The sequence below is a fragment of the Panthera pardus genome, unplaced genomic scaffold (genome assembly GCF_024362965.1).
Source record: "Panthera pardus isolate Hobbes unplaced genomic scaffold, ASM2436296v1 HiC_scaffold_1, whole genome shotgun sequence".
Lineage (NCBI taxonomy): Eukaryota > Metazoa > Chordata > Mammalia > Carnivora > Felidae > Panthera > Panthera pardus.
Window position 1 is genome coordinate 84,960,913 of NW_026526654.1, and position 19,618 is coordinate 84,980,530.

At 38.0% G+C, this 19,618-nt stretch overlaps 1 protein-coding gene across 3 annotated transcripts in view; it reads right to left on the reverse strand.

Moving 5' to 3' along the window:
* The window catches only part of CDK8 (cyclin dependent kinase 8), a 110,210-nt gene that overhangs the window by 44,959 nt on the left and 45,633 nt on the right, over nucleotides 1–19,618 (reverse strand). For all 3 annotated transcript variants that reach the window (XM_019447922.2, XM_019447921.2, XM_019447920.2), the window contains exons 2-3: nucleotides 10,341–10,416; nucleotides 785–895 (exon numbers count right to left, since the gene is read on the reverse strand). In XM_019447922.2, the coding sequence (XP_019303467.1) occupies nucleotides 785–895; nucleotides 10,341–10,416 (187 nt within the window). The remainder of the gene's footprint in view (nucleotides 1–784; nucleotides 896–10,340; nucleotides 10,417–19,618) is intronic.

Sequence of the window (19,618 nt, forward strand, 5' to 3'; positions counted from 1 at the left end):
TCTTCAAGGATTTGACTGGAAGCTGTCTTCCACAAAGAATTCTTCCTAAACGAGACCATGCCCAATTCAAGTAAGTACAATACTGAATTTCTGTTTATGGAAATAAGCAATACATTAGAATATGGTATTAAGTGTGAATAATATCCAGGAAATGATTAACAGTATGTTAGATTTGTATACTACACTTAGCTTATAAAGCTTTCCAAATACAAAACTGCTCTTCCAAAAAATCCTGTAGAAAAGCAGGAAAAGTATCACATTTTACAGATTGGGGGGGGGGGGGGCGCCTACAACTTCAGAGCCCCCCCCCCCCCCACTCAGAGCCATTAAGAGATTTGCCTGATGTTGTATGACAAATAACAGAATGACTAGCTCTAACGTATTTGTCTCCCTACACACGGATACCACTTTCTCATCTTATATTCCTTTACAGAGTAAAAGGAAACATGCTGCTTTTAAATCCTAGAACAAAATGGCTATTACAGTTACCTTAAAAATTTTATCAAAAATCTGCAGCTAAGATACCACACCGAATAGTTGTTTATACTGTTCAGATTCTACTGTTTTCTGTAGCACGTTACAAAGATCAAATTGACAAGATCAAAAAGTAATAATACAAAGCAAAATACCCTAGTCTTGGTAATTCATCAACCATATTCTGTGAGGTCACTTTTACTTAAAAAAATGTAAATCTCACAGTAAGATAAACTCCTAAAATTGTTTTTAGTCACCTTTAATCCCTGACTAAAACCAATGACTTGATGCCTACCACAATTCACCTTACCCAGAGGTCATGTTCAGCGTAGTCAAACAGAAGCCACACTTTCCTATCAGCATGAGACAGAAACACCTTTTGAAGAGAGATGACATTTGGATGCTTAAGCTCTCGAAGTAACTGCAAAATAAGGAAGATCCATTAAAAATTTGTGCTATGAAAATCATGTTAAATAAACCACACCATTTGTAATTCACAGGCAACAAAAACCCAATGGTAATCAATCCTAAAAATCTCATAACTACCCACACTATTTTAAAAGTGTCCATACAGATGAGGAAAAACTGTTTGGAAAAGATATAATTGAGTAAATCTGTTTTGCTGTTATTGTTTAGTTGGTTTTCTTATTTCATTTTTATTTTTTGTGATAAAATACATAACATTAAAATTACCATTTTAACAATTTTAAGTGTACAATTCAATAGCATTAAGTCTCCTCAAAATGTTTGCAACCATCACCACTACCCATTTTAGAACTATTTATGATCCTAAACAGAAACCCTGTACCCATTTAACAGTAACTCTCCATTTCCCTTCTCTTCTCTCAGCCACTGCGAACCTCTACTCTACATCGTCTCTATGGATTTGCCTACTCTAGGTACCTCTTTTAAAGTATTAGAATCCTACAGTATCTGTCCTTTGGTGTCTGGCTTATTTCACTTAGCATAATGTCTTGAAGGTCAAGCCACACTGTAGCACTAGCAGCGTCATAATTTCCTTCCTTGCTTAGGGCTGAATACATTCCACGGTATGTATGTACCACCTTTTGTTTATCCGTTCCTCTGCTGATGTACTTGAGTTGTTTCCACGTTTGGGCTGCTGTAGATAATGCTGCTGTGAACACTGGTATACAGCTACCTGAGTCTCTGCTTTCGATTCTTCGGAAATATACCCAGGAGTGGGACCGGCGGATCGTATGTCTGAGACTTCTGTGGTTCACTTTTGGAGGCAACACCAAACCGGTTTTCACAGCAGCTGTACCATTTCATATTCCCATCGGCAACGCATGAGGGTTCCAATTTCTCCACATCTTCGTCAACACCTATTTTCCTTTTTCTCTCCCCTCTCTAATAACAGCCACATTGTAACAGATATGAAGTAGTATCTCACTGTGGTTTTGATTTGCCTTTTCCCTAACAATGGGTTAGGCATCTTCTTTAAGGTGCTCATTGGGCATTTGTATACCTCCTTTGAAGAAATGTCTATCCAAAGTTTTTTGCCCAATTTTGAATTGTTTTTTTCTTCTCGTTGTTGTGATCCTTTAGCGTAGATATTAATCCCTTATCAGATAAACGATTTACAAATGTTTTCTCCCATTTTGCTAGTTGTCCGTGTTTTGACATCATAAAACAATTGAACTTAAGTGTGTGGTTTGCTATTCTTTAAAAAAAACTAATCACGACATTAGAAAATACAACATTTATCGATATCAAATAGCAGATGAGAATTAAGATCTGTAATTCTGTGAGATATGGTACCTATTTTCTCAGGCATTTCAAATATATAGTAAAATCGATTAAAATATTTTAGCCTTTAATAAAATAATAAAGAACTTATGCAGACAGAAGCATCTAAGTAGAACACATTTTTATGGGTTTAACCTTTCTCATTTCATAGAAGGACATTCTTTTATCTAAAATCTTTTATCTCCTTATTTTATTCCCATTTCATAACCAATGTGGCCCTAATAATCCATTAGGATTAAAAGGTTAAAAAGTATTCCTACCTCGTCAAGCAAAAAAAGAAACAACAGCTCCAACAATGACAAGAAAAAATTTCTCATGAAGCCTCATACTACGTATTTATCAGTTACAACTGACTTACACAGTGGCTTCCAAATGTGTTCCAAATACATGACAGCCATGTGAGAAAGTCAAGGTCTTGGAACTTACGACTTCAGTACGTTTTATAAGAACGCTGCTACCAAAACAAGAATTAATATAAATACAATGTTAACAATATATTAGGGACTCTAAAATGAATTCAGCAAAGGAAAGACTATGAATGGACTGTATGTTAAATCACTTACATTAACGATTATTCTCCGGAAAGTGATCATTATTTTATTCAGAAGCAAGATTAAAGTTATCTATTTCTGCTTTTAGAATATAATTTCAAAGCTATGAGACTTTAGAGAGTACACACAAATCCTCAGAAACCTAAAGGGGCAGTATTTAAGATTAACCATTTCCTAACTAGTAAACAAGGCAAAGAATCTGATAGGGGAAGTCTAGACCTCGGAGTCACCCAGGATAATCCAGCTGGCTGGAGAGCCAGCCCTAGTGCTAAGTTCACCTTAGTTCTGGGTCAAGCGTTTTCTCTATTACCTCACGATTGGAACACACTTCTCAGGCACTATTTCAAATCATTTCTGGAAAGTGGCAGGGTAGAAATTACGACAAACTCCATTAGAAACCTGCATATAAAGCTATTCTTAGATAACCCCTCAATTTTACTTCCAAGATGAGGCTTAGCTCCTGTACTGGGGAAGTGGGGGAAACAACCAGCAACATACTTTATTAAGTTCTCTAGAGGGCCAAACATGGTGCTAAATAAGCAGAGGACATGCCTTATCTCGCTTAATCATAAATTACTGCATGAAATATTTATATTACTTGTATTTTATAAATGAGAAAATAGTGGTTTGAGGGTATTAAATAATTTGCTCATGGTCATAGTCCTGGGTAGTGGTTACAATCAGGCTTTAAATGCTTTTAAAACTAATTAATTGACTTTTAAAACACAAAGCCAACACTCTGATACCAATACCTTCCAAGACCTAACACTCTGGGGGGGGGGGGGGGCTATTTCTCATTATACTTCATAAGCACAGATGTCTAAATATATACTAGGGTGTGAAATGCACAGTGACAGGCACAGTGCCTTGCTCACCATTTCACTGCTAGGTTCTAGCACACTGCCTGGGCACCTGGTAGGCACTCATTAGGTATTTGATGATTAATGAATTTGTGAATTAAAAAATATATACAAATGTACAGGCATCATACAAAACACCCTTTGGCTTCTGACCTGTGGACTAAGATCACTGCTTTCATCATAAAACCAGTCTACTTCTTTTAAGAATCTACTTCTTGGGGCGCCTGGGTGGCTCAGTCGGTTTAGCATCCCAACTCTTGATTACGGCTCGGGTCATGATCTCGCAGTTTGTGGGTTAGAGCCCCTCAATGGGCTCTGCACGAGTTCAGAGCCTGCTTGGGATTCTCTCTCTCTTCTCCTCGCTCTCTCTGCCTCTCCCCTAGCTTTCAGAATAAATAAATAAACTTAAAAAAAAAATCCACTTCTATTTTTAAAACATCTACCTGATGAGTCAGACAACAAATCTTCGAGAGTAATAATTTAAAAATATATTAACAGTCAGTGCTATCATTATCATAGTAAGTAAGTAACATGGACTGAACTGTGTTCTCCCTCACATTCATATGTTGAAGCCTTAACTGCCAGTACCTCAGAATGTGACTGTATCAGAACATAAGACCTTTACAGAGGCAATTAAGTTAAAATAAGGTCATTAGGGTGGCCCTAATCCAATCTGAATGGTGACCTTATAAGAAGAGATTAGGTAGGACACACAGAGAGACACCAGGGCAGCTGGTACAGACAGGACCTTCCAAGAGGTCACAAGAGAATAGTCGTCTGCAAAACCAGGAGAAGCCACAGAGGAAACCCAACTCTGCAGACTCTCCCATTTTGGACTTACAAGTTCCACCACGGAGAGAGTCAGTTTCTGTTGCTTAAGCCACCCAGTCCATAGTATTTTGCTATGGCAGCCTTGGTAAACTAACTCAGTAAATAACTACTATTAGTGAGTAAGTAAAACACTCTATGCGGGGTGTTTTTTTAAGGGAGATTTATCAGGGGATGGGTCACTGTGGGATTAGAGATGGAACCGAGTCTCAGTGGGGAATTACATCTAAGTAAATATTTCTATTGAAGTACTTCCAAAAAACCAGGGAGCTGTGCTACATTTAGCAGGGCTAACATTAACCAAATACCTCCTACATGCCAGCCACTGTGGGAGATACACTAGGTCCCGGACATAAAATGTGCTAAGACTTGCTGAGGTTCTCCAGTGGGAGACAAATGCAAGTAAGCAGGCAATCCTAGGCTGCGGCTGCAGTAGTGGTAACCCATTACTGAGAGCAGCTAACATTTACCTGGAGTTTATTGTGGCCAAAGAAGTATGCTAAGCTCCTCACGATAAACCCTATGAGACACTGTTACCATTTTACAGATGAGGAAACAAAAACACAGTTATCTTGCCTTGGGCCCTACAAGCTAGTAAGTGGTCAAGCCAAGTAAAGCACAGGTTTATTTGGCTAGGGCTTTAAGTGCCACAGACAGTGCTTTGACATTGGTACTCTGGCACTGGGAACATTCCAGTTTTCAAAGCTGATGAAAAGAACTTCAGCATTTCATCACCCCGTACAGAGCCCACAGCATGTAGTTACATATTTCTTAACATTTTCTAAGGCTGTTGTTTTTTTTTTTTTTGCCTTTTTGAAGATTTTGAGTTAAAAAAAAACTAAAGAAAAGGTTTGAATAAGCTTAAGCAGTGGTTTCCATCACAAAAATCACCTAAATTCTTCTAATTCTACTGGGAACAAATTCCTGTAATTTCCTGAATACTAAGATCACTGCTAAAAATATAAACGTCTTAATATGTCATTCATTACAAACTTAATTCATTCTAATTGTGCCATCTAGTATCACCCTTAATTTGAACTCTTAAAGTACAAATAAATAAAAAATTAATAATATTTGAAGCTGTATCTTGTTAATAAATACCATGTGCAGCTGTGAGAAGATAAGAAAATCTCCAATATTCTCAAAATGACATTGATTTATAATATTAAAACTTTACAATATGGCAAAAATAATAAATTCTGAATTTATGCCATAGGTCTGACGATAGCTATGGGCTGCTTCCATAATTTGGCTATTGTAAATGATACTGGAATAAACACACGGGTGCATGTATACCTTTGAACAAGTGTTTCTGCATTTTAGGGGTAAATACCCAGTTAGTGTGATTACTGGATCCTAGGGTAGTTCTATTTTTTTTTTATTAAAAGAAACAAACTTTTTTTAATGTTTATTTTTGAGAGGGAGGGAGGGAGGGGCAGAGAGAGAGGGAGACATAGAATCCGAAGCAGCGACCAGCTGCTGAGCTGTGAGCACAGAGCCTGACGCGGGGCTTGAGCCCACAAACTGTCAGATCATGATCTGAGCTGAAGTCAGACGCTTAACCGCCTGAGCCACCCAGGCGACCCTAGGGTAGTTCTATTTCTAACTTTCTCAGGAACCTCCATACGGTTTTCCACAGTTGCTACACCAGTTTGCATTCCCACCAATGGTGCAAGAAGATTCCTTTTTTTCCACAGCCTCACCAACACATATTGTTTCTTCTGTTTTTGATTTTAGCCATTCCGGCAGGTATAAGGTGATAGCTCATTGTAGTATTGGTTTGCATTTCCCTGATAATGAGTGATGGTGAGCGTCTTTTTTGTCTATTGGCCATCTGGATGTCTTCTTTGGAGAAATGCCTATTCACGTCATCTGCCTATTTTTTAACTGGGTTATTTGTTTTGAGTGTTCAGTTTTATCAGTTCTTTATATATTTTAGACACTAACCCTTTATTAGATATTTGATTTGCAAATATCTTTCCCATTAAGTGGGTTGCTTTCTAGTTTTGTTGACTGTTTCCTTCGCTGTGCAGAACCTTTTTATTTTGATGTAGTCTCAACAGTTTATTTTTGCTTTTGTATCCCTTACCTCAGGAGGCATATCTAGAAAAGTGTTGCTATGGATGATGTGAGAGAATTGACTGCCTGTGCTCTCTTCAAGGATTCTATGGTTTCATGTCTTACATTTAGGCCTTTATTCCATTTTGAGTTTATTTTTGTGTACTGTTTAAGAAAGTAGTCCAGTTTCATTCTTTTGCATATAGCTGTCCAGTTTCCCCAATACCGTGTGTTGAAGAGATTGTCTTTTTTCCCATTATAAATTCATTTCTCCTTTGTCAAAGATTAACTGACACACTTGTGGGTTCATTTCTGGGTTTTCTATTCTGCTCCACACATGTTTAAAAAATTAAACAATATATTTCTAAATAATCCATCAATAAAAGAAAAGAATCACAAAGAAAATTGAAAATATTCTGTACTAAATGATAATGAAAATACAATGTAACAAAACTTATGGAATGCAAGTAGAATACAGCTTAAAGGGAAATTTACAGTTTTAATTGCTTATTGAAAAGAACCATTTAAAAATCAATGACCGGGGCGCCTGGGTGGCTCAGTCGGTTGGGCGGCCGACTTCAGCTCAGGTCATGATCTCACGGTCTGTGAGTTCAAGCCCCGAGTCGGGCTCTGTGCTGACAGCTCAGAGCCTGGAGCCTGTTTCAGATTCTGTGTCTCCCTCTCTCTGACCCTCCCCCGTTCATGCTCTGTCTCTGTCTCAAAAATAAATTTAAAAAATAAATAAATAAAAAATAAATAAATAAAAATCAATGACCTAGAAGATAAAAAAGAAATGTAAGCCAAAAGTAGAAGGAAAAAAAATAATAGAGAGTAGAGATCGATAATATAGAGAGAAAATACAAATTACCAACCTCCACTGAAACAGGACATCACTACAGAAGCTACAGATATGAAAAGATACGGGAATAATATGAACAACTTGGTGCTGATAAATCAACAACTTGCGTGAAATAGACAAACTACATAAAAAATACAAAATATCAAATACTAGATGCTATTAAGGATATAATATTAGTTCGTGAATTCTATCAAATATTTATAGAAGAAAAACTACCAATCTTACAGAAACTCAGAATACAGGGGATGAAGAAATGCTGCATGTGTTTCACGAGACAGCATAATCTTGATACCAAAGACAAAGACATTACAGAAAAGATAATTATAGAACAACATCCTTCAAACTCATACAGTTAAAACTCCTTAACAACACACTAGTAAATCAAATCTAGCAATAAACAACCAAGCAGGGATTATTTCAAGAATGCAAAATTGGACAAACATTAAAAATCAATGCGGTCTACCAATGAAACAGAATAAAAGAGAACTATAGGGTCATTTCAGTACACGTAGAAAAAAAGCATCTGATAAAATTCAATACCACTTATGAAAAAACTAGAAAGAGCTTCCTAAGTCTGACTGACAGCATCTATAAAAACCTATAGCTGGCATTTTATCTAATAGTGAAACACTGAAAACACTTTCCCCAAGACTGGGAACAAGTCAAAGATGTCCGTCCTCATTACTCTTCAACATTATATGGAAGCCAAGTCAGTGCAATAAGAAAAAAAATACAAAGATGAAAAGAGGTAAAACTACAAAACACTATTGAGAAACTACAAAACACTACAAAACACTATTCAGAAAAATTAAAGAAAATATTAAAAAACAGCAAGTTTATCTTTTGAGTTTCATGGACTGAATGCAATATTATTAAGATATTAGTTTTCCCCGAATTGATCCAAACCATAATCCCAGCATGCATATTTTAGAAATAAAAATGAGCTGATTCAAACATTCATATGATACTGAAAAGGACCTAAAATAGCCCAAACAATCCTGAAACAGAGGACTAAAGCTGGTGGCCTTATACCATCTTACTTCAAATCTTGCTGTAAAGCTAGAGTGACCTCATAATGGCATAAGGGCGGACAAAGAGATCAGTAAGAATGGAACAGAGCCCAGAACAGTTCACACTTACATAGTCATTTAAGTTTTTACAAGGGGAGGGGAGAAGCTCAAACCTTACATCACATGTATACAAACAAAAATGAATTAAACAGAACCCAAACTAAAGCATACAACCAAAACTATACAGCTTTTAGAAGGAAACACAGGAAAATATCTTCACAATCCGTGGGTAAAGATTTCTTCAGTCAGGCACAGAAAACAACGGTCACGAAAAGGAAAAAATAGTAAATTTCATCAAAAATAAAAATTTGTGCTCACTTTAGGTTGAAAAACCATAATCATATACGTTAAAAATAAGTGTTCATATTTCTTTCCGAGCTTAACTTCATTTACAGTTATCAACATACACATGAAGAATGTCTGCTCCTAAAATGAGTTGTTTTCAAAACATTTTGCTGAAGTTTAATAAACACAGAGAAAGAGCACACAAACCCGTTAAGTGCACAGCTCGGTGAGTTCTCACATACTAAACCCACGTAACCAGACCCAGAACAAGAACAAGAAACAGCACATTACTAGAATCCTGAAAGTTCCCTTGTCTCCACTTTCCATCACTCCCTGACCCCTCCAAAGATAATCTCTATCATGACATCTAACATCACTAACCACAGTTCAATGGATTTTAATTCTTTAAAACTAACTAGAATATACAGAACTGTAGATGCTGGAAGAACTGATAGTTAATGTACAGATATCCTTCCTCTAGATTCAAGAGCATTAAAAATCTATCAATTACATGAAAGATAATTTCCAGCATGGCATACCCTCCACCTCACCTCTACTCTTCCCTCGTGGAGGTAATTCTTACATGTCTTCCTGGAACCTTCCTTGATTTTCTCCGTTAGATGTAGATCCTTTTCCCATTCTCCATACAGTTCTACCACTGTGCTTGGTATACCATTATTATAAGATATATGAGTGTCTTTCCTTATCAGCATGTAAATACTCAAGGCCAGGGACCCTGACTGTTCTGTTTCTTTACTTTTACCTACTCTAGTTCCTGTCAACATGACATACAACAAATGAATGAAAACCCAGTGGTATAAATCTACTAAATGAGTAAAATTATCTAAGTTAATATATCTAGCTCACAATAGCCTATTATCTGTGGATAGATACAAGGGCTAAAAGCAACAAGATTATAATATATATTCTATAATATTCTGATTACAGCCAGAAAAGATAAATTTGGACCCACAGTGCCACAATAGTAAAAACTGAAGTAAATCTCATGAAAGTAAAACTCAGTTTAAATCTGTGAATAATTATTTAATAGTGCATTAAGATGAATATTTTCCTCTGGGATTAAAATGAGATTCTAATGCCATATGGAAAGCTAAGTTTCCAAAAGAAAACAGCGCATATTTTTAACATATTCAAATGAACAGATACAATAAAAATCAAGTAACACAATCTCATTTTAAGTTCATGTAATGACATCAATCTCATTAAAATAGAAATACTAGTTTTAATGAACATATAGGTTCCTACAAACTTACTTTTATTGCACACAATGAAATAATAACTGGACCCTTAATATTTAGTGACATTTATCAGAAAAATATATATTTATATAAACAACTAAGACTGACGTACTCCCAAATAAATGAATTTATGCAGACATTTTTGCTAGAACTACATGCCACCTTTAGTTCTCTTAGGAAAGAAATAGATTTTTCTACAAATGGTCAATATGAAAAATATTTACCAACTTTCAATTAATGTGTATATGTGACAAATACAATTCAGAGACCACATAGTTGACATTCATGAGTCAAATGATAATAATGATTATAAAAAGAGCTTCACTTACTGCTATTTCTCTACATGCCGACATAGAGATCCCAGTTCCTTCTATTTGTTTTAAAGCATAGTCCTTATCATCTTTCCTGCAAAAACAAAGTGATTTTAATATACAGACAAAACTAAATTTATGTGCATTTTTAGTAATATAAAATATAAATAAATATAAGCCACATATTTGATACACAGACCACTTTTCACATGTGTTAAATAGTATCATATAGGAAGAAGTTTTTAGATAATCTAGTTCAATCCCATTATTTGATGAGGAAAGTTACATTCAAAGTAATAAAAAGACTTGTCCAAGCCTCCATGGTTTGGGGAAGACAAAGATTCAGAAATGGAGCTCCAGACTTTCAGCAATGATACGTATAGATTTCCTTTTATACACACGTGTGCGTGTGTACTGTACCCTCAACACACACACACACACACACACACACACACACACACACACACACACATAACCTTGCTTCCTAAAACCCATTCAGATATCGGTGGGTCAAAAAAAAATTAAGAAATGAATGCATCAGTAAAGTACAAGACGGTTATAATTTCAAACGTGTTATAGTCCTCCTATCTCCCAAATACCTTTGAAGAGATTCACTCAACATGTGTTTACTAAGCACTTACTATGTATTCAGAACTGTGCTCGGTATGGGGGTTACAGCAGAGTTCCTTCTTCTATGGAGCTTTCCGTGTCTGCTGGCCTAGACAGAGAAGTAACTAACATACCGCAGTACAATCTAAGCGCTATGATAGGGCAAGCGCAAACCGCAGAGGTTACTCAACGGTTACTCTGGGGGAGGACCTAAGCAAGGACTTCTCAGAAGAAACACCATTCAACTGGGGCCTAAGTGGCAATTTTCACACCGTTGTGACTCAGGACCCCTTTACCCTCTTGGATATCACTGAGGACCTGCGAGGCTTTGCTCGTCATATCTATCAGTATTTACCCTCTTCGATTTTAAAAATGGGGACTTTTAAAAACAGAATACACAGCACCTATCCGTTAGCCAGCAGAGCGATGATGTCACGTTATGACACCTTTGGGAAAAAAACCCACTGTACACTCACGAGACAGTGAGAGAGGAAATACCACTGACCCTTGAACAATATGGGTTTGAGGTGCACGGGTCCACTTATATGCAGATTTTTTTCAACAGATACAATACAGTACTGTAAATATATTTTCTCTTCTCGTTTCAGTAACATTTTCTTTTTTCAAGCTTTCTTTATTGTTAAGAACACAGGAAATAACATATGTAACATAAAAAACATGTGTTTAATTTGCTGTTTATGTGATCTTATGGCTTAAGCAGTCAAGTTCTTAGGGAACTAAAAGTTATATGTGCATCGTAGACCGTGGTGACCGCGTAGGCTGTCGGCGCCCCCAACCCCCACGTACTCAAGGGTCAACTGTGACATCACAGCACTAGTAGGAAAATCGTGTTGACCTTCGGATTCTCTGAAAGGATTCTGGGGGTAACGAGCGGTTCCCAGACCGGAGTTTGAGAACTGCTGATGTGGGGGTATGTGTATTTGTGTACGTGTACGCGGCTTGAGTTAAGACGGCAACACAGCGTGAAGATGCACGAGGCGAGACAAAAGCATTTGAGGAGAACAGACATCGTAAACAACGGGGGATGAGGCTCAGGACATCAATCAGGAACCAGAACATAAGTCTTTCTACTCCAAGAATAACAGGAAGCCCTCCGTTAAAGATCTCTTTCATAAGAGATATCAATCCTATTTTATTGGGAAAACGTATCTTTGGCTGCCTTCTGAATGCTTTGGGAGAGCAAATAAGAACAGGAGGCAGAGAAGCCACTGAAAAGTAAACAGCGTTAAAGTACTTCAGCTGAGAGACGGCGGCGGTGGCTGCACAACGGTGGTTTCCATACAGAGGACACGGACCGGAGCGCCTCGGCGAGGCAGGACCAGTAGCACTTGGTGACAGGACACTGGTCAGAAGGAAGGAGGAGGAGCCAAAGATAATGACTTGTGCCGAGGCAGCAGGTTACCAGCAACATCACCGACTGAAATAAGAAACGGGAGGAAAAGGACCGAGGGCAGAAGAAGCCAGCTCCGTTTCGTGTAGGTCGAGTGTGCGGTACATCCGAGATACCAGAGTGAGGATGGCAAGCTGAGTCAACAAGTCTAAAGCTCGAGAGAAAGCTGAAGACACGCGTTTACTATAATTAGGACACACACGGTAATCAAAGCCATGGGAGTCAAGTGACGCCAGAGAGGTCAAAAAAAAAAAAAAAAAAAGTTTCAAAAAGGGTAGAATAGGAAATAGTAGCGAAAGCTGCGGAGGAGACTAGCGAGGTGAAGAAGCGTTCGCTGAACTTAGCAACGATGAAGTCACCAGAGAGCAGACCGGGCGACAACAGTTGAGGTGATGTAATGGCAGAGTCCGCAGTGCAGCAGCTGGCGACGAATGGGGCACAAGCAAACTAAGATGACAAACGGAGACATCTGAGAGGGAGAAAGCACACCGGTAGCTGGACTGATGCGCAAGCTTACAGAGTTACTATCATTTTAAGAGGGAAGAGAACTGAATAGGTTAAGTACGGCCAGGAAGAATCCAGAGCGAAGGAGCTGCTGACGGAAGAGGGAGAGGCAGGTAAAAGTTAAGAGAGCAAAGACGAAAATGCTGAGGAGAAATTAAACAAGGCTAGAAGGAGAAACACTTTCAGGGAGAGTTCTCACCTGATGGCTTCGAATCTTCCTGATGTTGGAAATTAGGTCATATACTAAAAGTAAGAGGAGGGCACCTAGGCGGCTCAGTCAGTGGAGCGTCCCGACTCCGGACTTCGGCTTAGATCATGATCTCACGGTTCCTGAGTTCAAGCCCCGCATCTGGCTCCATGCTCCCAGCACGGAGACTACCTAGGATTCTCTCTCCCTCTCTCTCTCCCCCTCCCCCACTCCCTCTCCAAATAAATAAACCTAAAAAATAAAAGCACGGGCAAAGGTGGTAGAGTTCAAGATTTGAAAGGATGAAAGGAGGTTTGGTTGAATAAAATCTATTCATTTAAGTACATTTACTACTTTATTATCTCAAATTATTAAAACATACGTAGCTTTATCTTCGTGATTGCAATATATTTACACCAAATCCTTAGCTGTGGGGGAAAAAAAAATCCCAATTCCAACATTATTTTTCTGAAAAAAAGATCTGTCTTATGACAATCGGCTTTATAACATACTTTCTAGTAAAGCCCCACGGGCACTCATTATTTTAAAAATACATTAAGTGTACCTACACTCAATGTTCACTATGTCTGAATGATGTGTGAAAGAATTAAAAACATGAAGTTGAAGAGGGGGATGCAAAAATAAAATGACGTCAGGACTAGAATACGTCTGCTAGACACTTTCACATACACGGTACTGGTTTAACCAGATGGTTAACCCAGGAGTGAGTACAAGGGATTGTTATAGGTACTATTTGAGGATAGCATCCTAGATCTGGGCACTCTAAGGAGCAAGAGAGTGGTGGGAAAGAAAATAAATTAAACCCAAGACTTACCCATTCACCTCCTTAACAACAGCCCTGAATTTCTCTCGTATGTAAATGGCCAAGCTGCCATATGCAAATGTCTTCTCAATGAACTGAAAAATTCTAATCTGCAAACAGTTCTCTCCCCCATCCCAAGTAATTATATGTGTTATATTTTATAAAGGTAAGTGATGAGCAAGAAAGGTGAAATGGGAGAATAGAAAAACTTTAGATGTTTGATAATCAAAAAGGCAACCTCCTCTTGAAAATCATTGAATTACCGTCATAATATAACAGCACTTTGTGGTTTACAGAGCACATTTATTTATATATCCATCCACACAGTCACTTTTTAGTAAAAAGGCACATTGGAGAGGAAAAGGATTTGTTCCCCAGTTTCGGTCATGATCCGGTTAAAGTAGTCAGCCTGCATAAATAAATAATTGCAATATAGTGTTTTAAGTGCTATAAATAGAAGGGACCAACTACAACTTGAAGGGTTGAAGCAAGATGAAAGAAAGCTTCAGAAAGAGGCTACCTAAGCAGAGATTTTCAAGATTTCAGAAGTTGGTGAGGAAAGGAGGGAGGGGCTGTGGAGAGAAATCAGTAGCAAGAGCAGACGTTCCAGAAAGTGGGAACGATACGTACAAAAATACAGAAGATGGGGAAGGTGTGACATGCTCAGAGAATAGCAGAGAGTAGCAGCAGCAGTTTAACATCATGAAACATGCTCACAGTCCTGAGGATGGATGAGATTTTAGAAACAGGCAGAGGGAAGATGGGAGGGGGTCAGCTGTGTCATCTGTGTCCAAAGAGGGGTACACAGAGTATATGCGCTTCACTTCAGGGAGAGTAAAAAAACGTAAGTATGACAAAATACTACATTAAAAATAATAAAGAAAGCTGAGGGAAAGTGTGTTACATGAGGAAGCCGAAAGGAAGAGAATGGAACCATGACGAAAGAGTAAAGCCAGTAATAGAAAATGGCCGTAAAGGAGCGGGTAAAAAAAACGAGCAGTGTTTTGGTACAAAAGAGTAATGAACACACATATGAAATTTCACTTCCTTCCTAAAACCCTACTAAAAAATGGCAAAGAAATTTTTTAAAAATATTAACTCACATGGATGAGAAATGGAGAGGAGGCAGCATAAAACTTTGGAAACTAGAAAGTAAGTGGACAAACACTAACTGATGAACAAGACCCAAGAGATGCATCCAGCAAAATCCTCCAAGATCAGAGAACTGACAGTACGAGATAACTCTGGAAGTAGAACTGGTTGAGTGGAAGATAAAGCTGAAGAGATATTTCTAGAAAATAGAATAAAATAAGAAATGTGAAAGAAAACCAGAAAAATTAGACAACCAGTCCGTGAAATCCAATATACAAGTAATTAGCAGTTAAGAAAGAAAGAACAGAGAAAAGAAGTGATTCAAGGCAACTTCCCAAACTGAATGACAGGGTTTCTAAAACTGAAAGGGTCCAATGAGTTCCCACCACAAATAGCTGAAAACAGACCCACATCAAGACACAATACCTACATCTTTCAGAAAAGTGGAGATGAGCGGATTTTACAAGCTTCCGGTGGAGACAGGTAATGGGCCATTTAGAAAGGATCAATATTGGCCACGAGAAAGAAGAAAATCCTGCCATTTGTGACAACACGGATGAACCTGAGGACATTAAGCTAAGTGAGATAAATCCCATAAAGAAAATACCGTACGATATCACTTATATGTGGAATCCCTGAACTCGTAAAAACAGAAAGTAGAATGGTGACTACCTGGGGCGAGGGGCACAGGGAGATGTTTAATGAACAGGATAGTGATTACAGATAACAATACTATATTATAAACTTCAAAGTTGCTAAGAGACTGTATCTTAATTGTTCCCACTAGGGGGAAAAAAAGTGTTAGCTACACTACAGTGGTAGTCATATTACAATATACAAATTTATCAGTCGACAAGTTGTACAACTTAAACTTACACAATGCTATATGTGAATTATATCTCAATAAAAATAAATTTTAAAAAAAGAATCAGGAATCAGGATACCTGTGGACTTCTCAACAGCGGTTTTAGAAGCCAGAAGCTCTGGCCTAACTGCACTACGTAAAATCATGAGGTATTGATTACAGCGTCAAGAGAAGTTGTTTGGGGTGTAAGAGCCTGCTCTGGAGAACTACATTGTCAGCTGCAATGACAGAAAAACATTACAGAGTCGTCAGCCAGATCAAGGAGCTTGAGCCAGAATGTAAATCAGTACAGTACTTCCTTCATGGAAAAAGTCATGCTTTACGGGAGAAGCAAAAAAGAAAGAAAGAAACAGCTGAGCCGATCACTGTTAGTTACGTAGTAAAAATTGTGAATTACATGAAGCGTAATGTGTTAACCTGAAGATGTAATTATGTTTATTATGCAATAATCTGTAAGCAGATCATAAGCAACCGTCACTGTTGTGCTGCAGTATGACGGCTACCGAGGGAAAAGGTCTGGGAGGATATGTTAGACCACAGCACGAATCTCAGCGATTGTGCACGACAATGAGCTGCCCCGGCCGAATGCTACAGAGATGTGAATTCAGCCCCCTAACTTGCTTAAGTATTTGGTATTTTTAATAACCTTAGTGTTTCCAGTTTGGGACAGAATGCTCTTAAAGATACATCCTTGGGCCTTAGACATATTTTAAATCATTTTTAATAAAATCTATTTAAAAAGATTAAAGGTCCTAATAATTATTGTTCTTACTGCAATTAGTATTTTCAAATATGGCTTAGGAACTACTTTTTACCTTTGGATACCACGACTAAAGTTCACATATTATTATCATCTGATTTTGCCTTTTGTGAATTTAGGTCCCAAAATCAAAATAATAAAGCGGATGTCTTTTACACTTAACGTACCTTTGGATTTCTTATTTTAAAAACTCTCCAAATTGATTTATTTGACAAATTAAAGGAGTTCAGCCGTTATACATTAAATGCAAATAAAATGTATTAATGTGCATATACATATGTGTGTGTATGTGTGTGTGTATATATATGTGTACATATACATATATACACATATATACATATGTTTGGTGATTTATGTACATTGAGCTGAGAAGAGGCAGACTCATGTTCTTAGAGAAAAACTGGTACAATGACTGTTTCAATATTTTTGTTTCTAGGTTTCAGTATCCTAGTCAATTAAGAACGAACATAACACACTTGATGGTAGAAATCAAGAAGCCTTGCAGATTGGTTCAAGTCCTCACTGTTCACAATATGTTCTAACTCCTTGGGTAACCACTGACTAAAGCCTTACATCCTTGTGTATTATATACACATCAACAGAGGAGCTGCTTTCTCCCATTCTAAAAATTCTGGTTAGCCTAATTTTCCAGAGCTGTTCAACCTTATCTTCCCTGGCTAGATACTTAATCAGCTCTATACGCTCTCAGATTAGGTGACTGGCTATTTTTGAAGCATCATTAGGGAAAGACTGCACTTGAACCCCCATGGAAATGACCTTGCCATACTCTGTTGACAACTACAACAGCAGAACTCCTTGGATGCACAGCTCTCAATTACCGTGACATGACAACACATCCTCAAATTACTGGAAGACCGTCCCAGCCAGAGACCTCAAATTGAGGATTCCTAAGAATCCTCCAGAAGATGATCCTAGAGAATGAGACAGCTTCCACCCAGGGCCCATGGAACAAGATCTAAATGGCAAGAACCAAAGACTGTCAGGCTTAAATCTGCATGCTCTCATTCCACAGCTCTTTTCTATCCTCTATGCTGGTTTAAATTTCTGAATTATTAATAGACATCTGCTATGTCTAATAACAATACCCTTAATATTGCTCTTTATAATCCTAATCACTCCTTGTATGAATCCAATACCTGGCTACAATTTGCTCATGATTTCACTAAAATAATGCAAACAAGCTAATTACTGAGATTTTAGCCACTTTCTTTTGGGTGCAACTCCGCTCACTCTAGTTCCTGGGCAATCACACTCAACTACTAAGCAACTCCTGAAATAGTCAACTCAAAATAGTAAACAGAACAGGGAGCCCCTGTGATGTCAAACCTAGCAAAGTTTCTGTCTACACCAAAACCACACTTGGGACTTGGCTCTTTGCTTAGAAACAGATTACAAAACCTGTTAATCTCAGCATGTGCCATACTGCAGTGCTCAAATGACTCCAGAGTCCTACATGTGCACGGCCATTTTTGCTTTGGATGATTCAACAACTAACCTGACAACAACAAAAAGTATACATAAAGAACTCACTTCAGTCCAACAACTGAGGTTCTCTGAACAGCCTCCTGATCAATGGAATTCTGGCAAGAGCGAAGATCTGGATTTTACAGAACAGTGTCCTGAATGGCTGAATTTGGCCAAAATGAGGGGCTGAGAACAGCGAAAATAAACTCCGCTGATAATCAGACTGTGATATACCTAACAGATTAGAGGCAATGCCAGTACAAAGGCACACAGGAAATAAAGTTTGCCTAAGGCAACAGCACAGCTGCAGAATGACTAAAATGGCCCTTTTATGAGTGATTACTGTTCTCTTACCAGTGAGTCCCAGCTTTGCTTCACTCCTACTCTTGAAGAGAATGCTGAGATACCCAATTACCAAACAGACCCCATTTCATGAGAGTATCCAATCCAGAGCTGATCTACTCCCCCAGTCTTTCCTTAAGACCATGCAGCCCAAGCCCAAACCCTCCGAAGCCCTTGCCCACTCCCTCTTGCTGAGATACCTCACAGTTCCCAGACGTCCACTGTCATTTGCTACGGCAGACTAATAAACTTTGACCACCGGTGCATTCTTGATGGCCTTATGCCCAATAATCTCACATGAAGTTATAGTGCATTAAAGCAAACTGAAACAACACTTCCTTTCATTTAAATTGGGTACACTCTGAGAGCACATTCTAATCAGCCACACTATATTTTGCTTAAAATCCCTTGTCATATTAACACATTCGACTCTTTCGATCGTCTGACAAATGAAATCTAGAAATTAACTTTTTTGTCAGCAACCCAAGTTTATTTTAAAAATTACTCAAATTACTAATTCTAGATTTGAGGGGATTTCTTGGCACTTTGGGGGAGGTTCCTGTGCTTGGCACAGGTATAGTCTCCAAGATACAGCAGTGAAAAAGAATGCCCTTTCAGGAATTACTTTCGAGTTTCTTGGCAGCTCCAGATGCCAAGCTCCAAGAAATTATAAACCTTCTTGTAAACCTACAAGTGAGTATCTCCCATCTACATGATCTCAAGCAATTCACGCTAAACTTGTTAGTTCTCACACTTTAAACTCATCTTCACCTTGTTTGGAGAAACAGCTATGCAGAATTTAACAAACTGCTGAGCTTGGAAGTCAGAAAGTAACTCTTGGTCCCTTCCTGTCTGTTCAGTTATAAGATTACAGTAACATGATCAAATATCATTACATGTGGGGGTTTTCCATCAAAGTAAACTACTTACCAATCTTTTTAAATCAACTTCTCAAAGTGCCATTTTTCTGAACATTATAAAGTTATTTATAGTCACTGCATCTTGACTTCAAGAACCATATCTTAATATTCGTTGTCTATAATCATTTTTCTTCTCCTTAACATTCATGGTCCAAGAACTAAGAAACGCTAAAACCAGAAATCAATGCATAGTATTTTTCTCCCAAATGGTTGGTCTTTCTTGCTATTTCACATATCCGCTAATTTATTTCCACTTGGCCCCAAATACTGTTTTGTTAAAAGTACTATTACATCAGGC